Below are 12,650 nucleotides of genomic sequence, written 5' to 3'. Positions count from 1 at the left end.
ATGATATGAAGGTGGCTTGTAACATGACTTTATTTTTCCTTTCCAAAACACTACACTGGATCTTTCCAAAACACTTGACAATCTTCATGTATGTGAACTTTTCCACAACAAGGGCATGACTGATAAGCGTCATTTTCTTGCTCCGGTGGTGCAGGCGGTTCAAAGTTGGAATCATAGAAGGGTATCCCGTCATCATCATAGTAAACCCTCACATATCCTTTTTCCCGCCTGTATTCAGAGCAATACCTCCCATGATTTCCGTATTTAACTTCAAACATCGGACAATCCTCAACCCAGTGACAATAGCCCCCACAACATATACCTGGGTCATCATCTACCCAATTCATGGTGAAATAAGGTGCTTTCAAAACATATACCTGTATAGACAAAACTCGACTACTCAAAGTAAAATCAAATAGAAAAAAAAGAAAGCATACTAAAAACTAAAATTAATTTTTTTGAGGTTTTCTTTTAAGATTTAAAACTACCCAATATAAACAAATCAAACGAACAATGCAAAACTAAGCGCACTAGCTCCCCGGCAACGACGCCATTTTTAATGTGACCATGTCGCCCTGGTCAGTAAAAAACCCAATTAAACCTAGGTAGCTAGGGTAAGTAGGGTATTGTATCCACAAAGAGCATGTGCTCAGTATCACACTAGTGGTTCGATTGTCTAAACTATTTACAAACAAGTGTACAAAATAATTATGAAGCTTGCTAATTTTCTTTGTTGTTTGTTTGGTTGAAAAAGGTGCCGAAGTGAACCGACAAATTTCTATTATCTAAGACAGTGGTTTATTAACTAGGATTGCAAAACTTAACTAAGTGGTTGAAAATAATAATTTAGAAACAAGTTCCACACCCAGTTCGATAATTGCAAGACCTAGGGTTCCTACATGTTTTAACTTGATTCAGTTGCATATAGTGATTAACGAATTTAGTGTCACGTGGCTTAGGTGCCAAAAGCTATCAACGTTACAGGAACGGACCGTAGTGCACTTCTTTACTAAGAACATGTAAATCCTAACCTAAGATAACGCATAATTGCACATAACCATTTCGCAAAGTCAAATTTTATCATTACTCCACAATTTACGAATTCGAAACAAATGCAAGACAATTATCAAAGGATTCAAATACTAAACAACTTGTCACGAAATCAAAGCAAATACAAATGTTTTAACCCTAGAAAATCTTACAAAGTCTACACCGGGGTAAACCCTAGAAGATTAGCCTCTCATGGTGTTGGAGGATTGGAATCCGGATCTTGAGGATGAAGAACTAGCAATAGAAATCTTGGTTCTTGGATGATCATCATGATTGGGAATCATTAGAGAGTGTGTTTCTCCTCTTTCAAATGAATGGGAGTTGAAGGAATAATAAAGTGTAAATCCCCCTTTTGCAAAATTGACTTTTTCTTTCAAAAAATCCCGTTTTTACTAATTATCCGGTGTGCAACAGATAATGCATCAATTTCTGGCTTTTCAAAACCTTATATTTTTATTCGTCTCATCGAGCTACCCCACATGCATATATTATAAGCCCCGAAACTCATTTTCTAGCTCAGGATAAGCCAAAATGAAGTTTGGACTGTTACTGGCGCATAGTTCAACTCATTTTTGCCTCTTTTTGCATTTTCTTCAATTATGTTCTCTCTAGCATCCGCCCAAAGATTCAGTAAATCTATAAAATGCACCTTAAACCCGTCAATGCCTGCAAAACACTAACCATAGCAAAGTAGTGTATTCTAGAAAGTAACTTCGTGTGATTAACCGAAATTAAAACCATTAAGCTATGGAATTCTACCAATCCATCAGCACCCAACCGAAAACCCTAACTTTTTTACTCCAAAACTTCGTGAAACGTAGGTAACGAAACAACTAAATTGATTAAGGGTTTTTGTTTCCCATGTAAAACACTAAAACGACAAGAATGGTGTAAACAAAACTTATGGGTTATGAGGTTTAAGCGAAGTCGAATAGTTTCCGATGATGTACGAACTCCGGTGAAGCTCCAGTTACGTGGAAACGTGGGAACAGAGGAATTTCAAGTATTTCAATGTTCGTCTAGGTTCGAGGCGTTGATCTGAACATCATAGTTATACTAAAACAAACCGACACATAAAAATTTGAAATGAAATCGCCAAAAGATTCGTATTCAGTCCATTTATGTTTTTAGATGATTTCGTTGTTTCTACATGGAATGTTTCGACTAACCATACGGGTGCAAATAGCTCTAAAAATGAGTCTCGATTCAAGGATTTTAACTTTGGAAGCAATATTACAACACGTCAATGAGATTTGTAAGGATTTTCATTAATTCGAAACTGATCATACGGGTGCAAATAGTTCTAAAAATGAGTCTTGATTCAAGGATTTTAACTTTGGAAGCAATATTACATCACATCAATGAGATTTGTAAGGATTTTCGTTAATTCGAAATCTCCGATGAAGGACATAAGCAGGTGAGGGAATTAGGTAGTGGTCGGAGTGGTGGTGGCAGTGGTGGCCGAATGTTGACTGGACTGGCCGATGAAGTTTAGGTTAGGTTAGTGAGAAAGAGGGTGTTGACTTTAGTGAAGGCATATTGTTTGTTGACTTGTTTTTTTAATAAAACTATTTTAAATACTAATTAAGTTAGTAAAATGACTTAACTGCCCTTAACTGACTAGACCTAACTGAAAATTTTAACTTGGTTAGTGCTAAAGGACCTAGCGTGTAATGAGTTTTCCAAATAAAGGATTACGACTGTAACTATTGAAGTTAAAGTCTATCTATTGCAATCTGATACAAACATGAAGTGTAATTTTCCAAACAAAAAATCATGTTTCTTTTATAAGCTAGCCTGCTGTATTAGTATTTATGTTAATTCATGATATATGGGTGCTACCGTTCACTCACCAAACAATTGACTCGATCCTATTTTTTTTCATTATCATGAAGGTGTGTAGAATTTTGCACACATACAGTGAAGACCGAATTAAGGTCATTATTATTGTTAGTTTAAAGGGATTTTTACATATATCACCCTATTTACAACTCTAATTACATATTCACCCAACCCAAAAATTAAATTACATATTTCTTCTTGTGTTAGCAAAATGTCACAAATACCCTTTCAAACATACAAAACCCTAATACGTTTCATTCCATCACACCCTCCCTCCCATGATCGCTCTTCTCAACTAGATGATTATAACTGCGGGCAACACATCACCGACGACAAAGAGGATCCAGTTCAGAACTCTATTCATAATCCAGGTGTGTTTTTTATTGTGTTCAAAACCCTAATCAAACCCTTGTTAACTTGTTTAACAAGTTCTAACTATTTAAGTATGAGTTCAACCCAAACGTCCATAGTAGGATATTTAACACAAGTGTAAGGTCCTGCTTGTTTGCATCTTAATAGCCTCTTAATGCCCCATGTCTGACTGAGTCAGATATAAGATTGTTTGTTTCATCCCTCTTAAAACTTACCCACCCTCTTATTTTTCTCTGACCGAGTCATACATAGCAAGGAGTCTGACCAAAATCTTTCCACCAAATACCCTAAAAATCCCACGCCTCTTTTTCTCCCCTCTTCTACTCATCATGCGCCTCCTTACCTAGGGTTTTTTTTCTTTGCAAATCTACAACAATCTGTTACAAAGGAAGCATCAAAGGTATGTTCTAATCACATTAGTCAAATTTTAATCGTCGATTTTGTTGATGTTGTTGTATGTAATCGCCTTTTTTCTGTTTGTTCTTTGATTTCGAGTTCATTAATTTGTTTGCATATTGTAGTCGGCATTTGACAAAGTCGTTTGACCAAATCAGTATATCACGTGTAAACAATATTAAGGTCCAATTGAATTTTGTTTGTTGAGTTGTCAGAACAAAGTGGGCAAGCCATTTATCAGCCATATCTAATAAAGTAAAGGTTTACTTGAGAATCTGATTGTGTTGCATGTATTCCAAAGTAGCTTCCTATATATATATATATATATATATATACTTTTTTTTTTGTTGTTGGTATTTCAAAAGTTGTTGTTGTTCAAGACATGAAAGCTTTTAATTTTTTGTTTTTTTTTTATTTTTTTAATGCTGAAATTCAGAATTTGTTGCTTATTTGGTGATGATTTGAAACTTGCTGCTGTTGTTGACTATATGAAAGCTGTTTTTTTTTTTTTTTTGCTGTAACTTGAAATTTGCTGCTGATGTGGGTTAATAGTAAAGGTTGGTCGCAAATTGGTAATTGGTAAGTTGAGAGTTCGGTTAGTGATGAGTGTTGGTAACTTAACAAGTCTTGATTTTTAGTAGTTGTTTAACTAGAATTGATCAAGATTGATGTTCAGTGTTTAACTATTTAATTAGAGTTGTTTTTTTTATCAATTGGTAGATTCTACTAAAGAAATGGCTGAAAAAAAGTTTAGGATTAATTGGAAGCAAGAAGGAGTCGGTAAAACTTTTCTAGAATCATGTATTGATGAAATTGCACTTCATGGACGTGAGGGTAGTAGCCTGAAAGCAATTTCATGGAAGAGAGTTGCACTTCATGATCAGTCACAAACTGATGATAGCAGTGATGATGAGGAAGAGAAACATATTAACATTGCAAAATCTCATCTTTCTTCTGAAAGTTTTCATTTCTATTTTGCAGATCGCTTGGAGAAACTGAAAGAGAAAAGAGCTGCAAAAGAACAACAGGAAATGAAGGCTGAAAATGTTGTTCAGAATGAGAACGTTGAAAGTGTTGCTGAGAAGATTGTTGAGATTAAGCAGGTTGATAAAGCAGAAAAGGTGAAAGAAGCTGAGAAAATGATCGAAGTTGAAAAGATCATAGAAGTTGAAAAGATTGTTGAAGTCATCAAGCCTTGCACGAAGTGTTTGGAAGCATGCAAGGAATGTGCAGCCAAAGATGATATAATTGCTGAGTATGAGAAGAAAAAGGAGCAGTTGCTGTTTAATCTCAACTATGTGAAAGAATCCTATGATGTCTTGAACAAAACAGTAACTGGTCTTCAAAAGACAAACTCTGAGAGAGAACAGGCACTAACGATGATGAATGCGGTCATGATGTCGAAACAGAAAGCTATAAATTTTTACATCGAAGAGAGTGCTAAATGGAAGCAAGAGTTGGAGACAGAGAAGATAGAAAATGAGAGAATTAGACGTTTATTGCAAAGTTATTCTAGTTCTGATTATCTCATTGATCGTATTTACCCAACTGTTGTATGGAAGCTTTTCAAGATGACAAGTCAAAGAAGAAAGATAGTGGTAAGAAACCGACTGTTAGCTATAACAAGTGTCCGCCTCCAATCTGGGAAGGGTATTCTCCTAGAAAACCAAACGAGGAGCAACTTGAAAAAGCAGTCAATATAAAGTTAAAATCGACACAACTGATGAATTACCAGAAAATATTGACGTCACGTTTACCTCGTCCGATACTGATCATGAGTCTGAGTTAATCAAAAAGGTGGTCGATCAGGTGTTGGATACTGATGAGGAGTCTGAGTCAAAATCTGAGTCTGGAGGGTCAAGTTCGTCAGTCAACAGTTCAAAGTCGTCGGTTAAACGGTCTTATAGTAAAGAATTTTTATTATCAAAAGCAAATTTGGATGACGAAACATTTGAAGTTGCATACACTTTAAATGATTTGGACAAATTATACTATGATAAAGAGTTTCCAATAAGAAGTGTTCGTTTTGACATGATCAAAAAGGTTTTCAAAATGACAGAAATCAATATTTCTGAAATAAAAGATTTAAATCTTACTGGAAAACCTAAAAAATACACTTCAAGAGTTCAACAACGTTTAAACAAGAAAAAGGGTTACAATTCTGGTTCTGGTTTTCAAAGGAAATCGAACCAAAATTGTAGCTACAAAAAGAAAGGTTTAGGTTTTATTCCACCAGAAAATTATAAAAATGATAAAAATTCTAAAACAAAAACAGAATTTGTGTCAGGTGGAAGTGCAGAAGAGGAACAGAAGAAACCGTTCTGGAGAGAATCAAATCAGGAGTTTCTTGCTGAGAAGAAAAGGAATGGAGATGGAGTGTTTCATTCAAAGGAAACTCGAACCTGTTATAAATGCAATGAAGCTGGTCACATTGCATGGAATTGCCCGAAAAATGCCAAAACAAGACAGGGAGTTTCTAAGAAATTAAAAGAAAAAGTTGTTGATGTTGAACCACAAATCGAAAAATTTAAGATTTTTGAAAATTCAACTTATGAGATTGGTGAGTGTTCTAAAAGGAATTTTTACAAAAACAAAGAGAAAGACAAACAAGTGTGGGTTGTTAGAAAGGTTGATGAGAAGGTAGGCGATGAATCTGGTTCCACAAAGCCAGAAGAGCCACATGTTGAAGTGAAAATTCAGTGAATGATGATGAGTTTCCATCACTGAAATTTGAAGAAGTTAAACAGAAGGTTGGAAAGGTTGAAATCTCGAATCAGTTTTACACAGAGAAAACTAAGTTTGATGTCGAGAAAACATTCAATGGGAGTGTTAAGAAAATTTTTGGGAAAATGTTGAATGGGAAAGCAAAGGGGGTTAAAGATTTTTATGCAACTAAAAAGACAACTTACAACCCTACTGCGCAAGAATTGAAAACCATCAAGTCTAAAAAGACTTGGATGGAAGTCTGTTTTCCTTGAAGTCTTAGGACTACGCCGGAGATCCCAAGTTTATATCGTGGATCAGGAATCGACATCATTCATGTTTTATTAGGTTGTATGAAAATTTTTGCTAGTATTCAAATTTTACAGGTTGAATGACTACGCCGGAGCTTCCAGATGGGTAATTGTGAAGCAGGAATCGGCATCTTGGTTGGTAAAACAGTTTATGTAGACGTGACATTCCTACAGTTAGTATTGTGTGTATTTTTACAAGTGGTACAGAGGTTTCTGAACTGCAAACGGTATATCAGGGACATCAATTTGTACTTGATTTATTGCTCATGATTAAACAGATGATGAACCATATCCTCAAATTTATTCTTACTGATCCTAGAATTGGTAAACACAAAATCATTTTCCGGAAAAATCATTCTAATTAAAACAAACTTAAGTGTTTTGAAATCTCAATGAGAAAATGGTTTGTGAAAGGGGGAGTTCAGATTGTTTATGCCGAATGGATGGAGATTTGATGCGATTTGATGTCAGTTGTCAAGTTTTTGTAGAGTTTGTTTTGCAATTGGGTCAAGAGTCTAGTCTTGTTTTCAATTTTTTTTCTTAATGTGTTTGAATTTTAGGGGGAGTAGAATATTTCCGAAAATACAAAAACATTAGAAAATTTGAAAAAGCCAAAAACATGATAAAAAAATGAGTTTTGTTGTGAAAAAAAGGAAATGATAGTACATCAGTAGGCTGTCACAACAAGCTAAAAATATGTAATGTAAAAATGTGATAAACAATCTTACTGCGGACGTGTCAGTAGGTTTTTGCTCATTTAGTAAATTGTGACGAGATATAAACTTAAAATCAAACTGGTTTATTCAGTGGGTAACAACTTCTTGAATATATAGGTAACCCCTGAAATCTTGTTTGAAAGGTCCATCTTTCTGAGATACTAGGTCTTTATGCTCAGTGATATCTGGGGTATTATCCCGGGACTTCTGCTGTATGGAAATACTGACCTAGTCCCCGGATAATACTTTCTGCAAAAACTTTGAAATATAAGCGCAGCCCTCAGCAATCTGATTAAACAATAAAATTGATAATCATTGCTGTTGTAATCAAAAGATCCTCTAAAGGGGACACACCATAAGTCGAAGCCGTCATCTCTCTGCGTATACGGTAGTATCGACCTGAGCTCTCACGGCCCTCACATCTAACCCCTTACAGATATCATCTGTGGTATACTCACCTGTAAGACTGAATATTGGGATCTGGATACGGGAGTATATTCAAGTAGTGGGACACACGGATAAGTTAGTTTCTAAGACATTAATATCGTATCTCGAAACAGTTGAACTTTGTGTGAAAATTTAAGTGGACAAATATACTGACAATCTAGGTAAATTGTTTAGAACTTAAAATGATTCAAGCTTAACGGTGTTGTTGACTTGTCTCAAAAACTGATATGATTCTCTTACACAAACTCACAAATATATTGTTTGAAAATATTTCATTTCTGCATTTACTTTCTTTCAGAAAAATACAAAAAGATTTTGTGTGTGTTTTAGCATAAATTTTGAAAAATTAAAAAGATTTTCGACAACTGATATTGAAAAGCTGATTTTCAAAATTCTAAGTGCTAAACATGATGAGCAAAATTTGAGGGGGAGTATGTGTTTGAAATAAAATGTTTTCAATGTCAAATCTTTCAAGTGGTTCATCAAAATCTGTGTTTGATCTGAGGGAGAGTCAGTGATAGTGCATATCTCTATGTTTGAAAAATGTGTTATTTACTTTGAAGTAGAGATTATGTAGGTAAATATGAGCTGAGTTGTCAATCCTGAGCAGAACAAGAGTCAAGTTTCGATTCTGGAACAATATTCTGAAGAGCCAGATTTCGATTATGAAGACAAAGCTTGAGCCAGGATATCGATCATAGATGTGTGTAAGTCAGACAACGATCCTGAAGCAGATGATGCTGAAGAACTAAAGAAATGCCAGCATATCGCAAGGGGGAGTCTGAAGACATGCAAGAAATGAGAAGAGAAAGTGAAGCCCAGAGACTGACCAAGACTGAAGTTTGAGAAGACTCGACACGTGCGACTCGTCAACATCTGAGGGGGAGTCTGTTGGTGCATTACATCTGTCGACTTTGTCTTGTATCGAGTCTTAGATTGCATTGTATAGATTTAGGGCACGATTTACGAGAAAATAGGATAGTGTATATGTGTTTTATGCTGATTTCGCTCCTAGGGTTGTTTGAGTAGTGATTTCGCCCCAAAGTGGCAGTTGGATGTTTCGGGCGAAATCACATGATAGTGATTTCGCTCCTGATGTCTTGTGTGCATGTTCGGGCGAAATCAGAATAGTATATATAGGTCAAGTTAGAGCGAAATCAGTATGTATGACCTTGTATTCCACGCCGAAGTGCTGCCGGTGTGAAGACTGATTGTAATCGAGTTCTAATCAATATAATCAGTAGTTAAAGTGAAGAATCAGCTGTTTCTAGCTTTGTTTCTTGTTATTCCGCACCTGAAACAGAGTAAAACTCCTCTGAACGACTCATTCGGGTCAGATCACGATCCTACAATATGTATTAATAATGTCCACTTTGATGAATTCTAGCTTAAAAAAGTTCAAGAAGAGTTGGAAAAAGAAAGAGAGGCCCGAAAAAATATGGAAGCTCGTTTTGCACAGTGGGAACAAGAGCGGGAACAAGAGCAGGCCGAGCGTGAACGGGAGCGAGCCGCAAATGCAGTATGGCAAAAAAAGATGGAAGAAATGATGAATAGTTCAAGAAAAAAGTAAAGACCGTGTTCATTTTGTAATATGAAAACACGCTTTTGGTATTACAAAAGCTCGTTTTCATATCAACTTTCAGGTTGTATTACATTTTGAAATGTTAAAATCGTATTAGTTTTGTAATATGAAAACGCGCTTTTCATTAGAAATTTTTGGTTATTATTACAAAAGCGCGTTTTCATATTAACTTTCGTTTTGTATTACATTTTGAAACGTTAAGATCGTATTAATTTTGTAATATGAAACACACTTTTATTAGGATTTTTGGTATTCGTATTTAAATATTGTGTAGAGGTTTTTTCTATTTTCTAAAAATTTCCTGCAATTATTTGCAAAAAAAAATCTGATTTTATTAAAAAAATTGTCGCAAATTTGTCGGAATCTGGTAACTTATCTTATTAAACAAATTGTCGCAAATTTGTCGGAATCTGGTAACTTTATTTCTGTAGGAAATTTGTAGGTACCGTGTCACAAAGAAATCTAAAATTTGTAGGAAATTTGTCGAAAAAGTTTTTTCAATTAATTATTTTCTTAAATTATTATTATTAAAAATGACTAAAATGAAATATTAATAAAGTATGTTAAAAGTGAGATTTGTGACAAATTTGTCGAAAAATGGTAGAAAAGGCTTTAAAAAAACTTTGTCAGAATTTTGTGGAAAATCTTGCGATGGTTATTATTTGTCGGAAAATTGTAGCAAATTTTGTGGTAGTTTTGTCGCAAATTTGTAGCTAAGGCCGATTTTCCACAGATTTGCTACAAATATGCTTGTCGTAAATTTGGCTGTTTTCTAGTAGTGATGGTTTTGATAGTTGGGGGCCATCTTCTACAATTCCTCATCCTTCTGTGGAAATGATTGATCAAATTGGTCCTTTGGACATTGATGGCACTCAAATGGAACATGGGGCTAGTGAAGAGTCTTCTGATCGGTCTAAACAAAAACGAAAATCATCAACTGAAGGTGTTAGTTACGAGTCATTGGGTCGGTCTAAAAAAGGGAAACAAACATTCAATGCACATCTCGTGGAAGTTGGGGAGGATATAAGGAAGGTGGCAAACATGTTGCTTGAGAAACACAACTAGTCTAATGATATACATGCATGCATGGAGAAGCTAGAGACTTTGGGATGGGAAGAATTTGATGCGAAACATCAAACGACGCTTTTGCTTTTTGGTGAAAGTGCTGATTTGAGGAAAGTGTGGTTAGAACTTAAGCCGCACACTTGTGAAATGTGGGTTAAGAACGCGGGAGCGAAGTATGGATTATTTTAATGTTGTGTTCTAGTTGCCTTTTGATAGCTAAACTTTGAGCTATGTTAGTATGTGTTTTTTTATAGCTAAACTTTGAGCTATGTTCGTATTTGTCTTGTTGAATGCTAAAGTCTGTATTAGATGCTAAACTTTGTATGCTATGTTTTGGAATGTTATTTGAATTCTATGTTCATGCAATGTTATTTTGGATTCTATTGTCTTGATTATTTTGGGTGATAGGTAGCCTATGGACTCGGATGAGGAGATTATGCTTTTCTTGATGCTTTGTTGGCATTGGCTACAATTAGCCTCGGTATTGACCAATCATGAAAGGATAAGAGATCTGAATTCGGTATTGACCGGTCATGAGTACACACAAGAATTGTTGCATGGCACTTCTACACAATGTCATGAGATGATGCGCATGTCACGTGATGCGTATGTACTATTGTGCAATCATTTTAAGCAAAGAAATTGGTTGCAGAGTAGTAGGTCAATAACCTTTGAAGAAAAGATGGCTATGTTTTTTATTGTCATAGGACATAATGAGCGATTTCGAATGGTTAAGCGAAGGTTTCAACACTCAACAGAAACAATTCATAGATGTTTTCATGAGGTCTTAATTGCGATGATGAATTTCACAAGAGAAGTTATAGTTCGGACATCTTCTAATCCAATCGCGAATGCTTCAGAAAACCATAGAAGGCTAAAACAAATATTTCCTGGAGCAATAGGTCCGTTAGATGGAACTCTTGTACATGCAGTCGTACCTGGTGATCAACAGACTCGTTACAGGGGAAGAGCAAAGGGTGAATGCTTTCAAAATGTCTTAGGAATCTGTAATTTTGATGTGATATTCACGTTCGTGTGGGCTGGATGGGAGGGTATTGCACATGATTCACGTGTTTTGAAAGAAGTTGCATTTAATCCGAGTTCCGGCTTTTATTTCCCCCCACCAGGTTTTTAACCTTTCCTTAAATTTGATGTAATTGTTTATCTAGTTTTTTATTTAATAGTTTTGATACTAACATTTGCAGACAAATATTACCTTTGCGATGTCGCATACACCAACACTCGTGGGTTTATGACTCCCTACCGTAATACGAGATATTGGTTAGCCGATTTTCGACGACAACGTGCATTGACTAAGGAAGAAAAGTTCAACCATGCTCATGCACAACTCAGAAATGTGATTGAGCGCGCATACGGTGTTTTGAAGGCAAGATTCCCAATCCTAAAACAAATGGCCCCCTTTTCATTTCCAATACAGAGAGACATAGTGATTGCGTGTTTCGCCATCCATAACTTTATAAGGAAATGGAATATTCATGATCAGTTATTTGTGGTGTACAACGAGAACACTTTTTTTGGAGAAATGCAACAGGAGGAAAGTGATGGCCAGTCTGTTCACGACATGGAATGGGGCTCACAAGGCATTGAATATATGACTACTTTGCGTGACGAGATAGCTACTCAATTAATGTCAAATGCTTAAAACCAAAATTGTACGCAAGTTATTAATTTCTACTTGGATTAGTATGTTTTCAAGAAGGATTTATGTGTATTTTGGATTTTCTATGATGGTTTGTATTTTTTTTCTTTAATAATTATTCATTATTAGGAGTTATGACCAAACATATACATTATATTTAGCAAGAAATAATTCAGAAGGGTAAAATCATCATTGTACACAGTCATTCAGAGATCCAGCCAAACAGACTTAAACTGGTTCAGCTCTTACTGGTTCATACCTCTTACTGGTTCAGACCTCTTACTGGTTCAGACCTCTTATTCTTTCAGCACTTATTCATTCAGAAGTTGCCAAACAGCCCCTAAAGGATATATCAAAATTTATTGCCGATGTCGTACGCCATGCGAACCCTCTTTCTAAAATACCCTCCTTTTTGTTTCCTGTTTGTATCCGATCTAATGTAAACTGGGCCAAAAGAAACCCATTAATTAAATGTAGATCACTTCTTTCATTCCGTGCATATTATC

At 35.5% G+C, this 12,650-nt stretch overlaps 1 protein-coding gene across 1 annotated transcript; it reads left to right on the top strand.

The window, feature by feature from the left end:
* Nucleotides 1-3,497: 3,497 nt before the first annotated feature.
* Nucleotides 3,498-12,231, top strand: LOC110869628. The gene is made up of 3 exons (XM_022118867.2): nt 3,498-3,664; nt 10,897-11,611; nt 11,690-12,231. Exons 2-3 carry the CDS (start codon nt 10,900-10,902, stop codon nt 12,145-12,147), a joined length of 1,170 nt encoding a protein of 389 aa, XP_021974559.2. The 5' UTR covers nt 3,498-3,664; nt 10,897-10,899; the 3' UTR covers nt 12,148-12,231.
* Nucleotides 12,232-12,650: the final 419 nt, after the last annotated feature.

The sequence above is a fragment of the Helianthus annuus genome, chromosome 8, assembly GCF_002127325.2.
Source record: "Helianthus annuus cultivar XRQ/B chromosome 8, HanXRQr2.0-SUNRISE, whole genome shotgun sequence".
In the NCBI taxonomy this organism is placed as follows: domain Eukaryota; kingdom Viridiplantae; phylum Streptophyta; class Magnoliopsida; order Asterales; family Asteraceae; genus Helianthus; species Helianthus annuus.
The sequence above is the reverse complement of the archived record's forward strand: the minus strand, read 5'-3'. Positions and strand labels throughout refer to the sequence as shown.

Coding starts and splice junctions, on each gene's coding strand:
- LOC110869628 (XM_022118867.2), top strand. CDS start 10,900: ATGGACTCGGATGAGGAGATTATGCTTTTCTTGATGCTTTGTTGGCAT. Junction 11,612..11,689: donor CTTTTATTTCCCCCCACCAG/GTTTTTAACCTT, acceptor TAACATTTGCAG/ACAAATATTACCTTTGCGAT.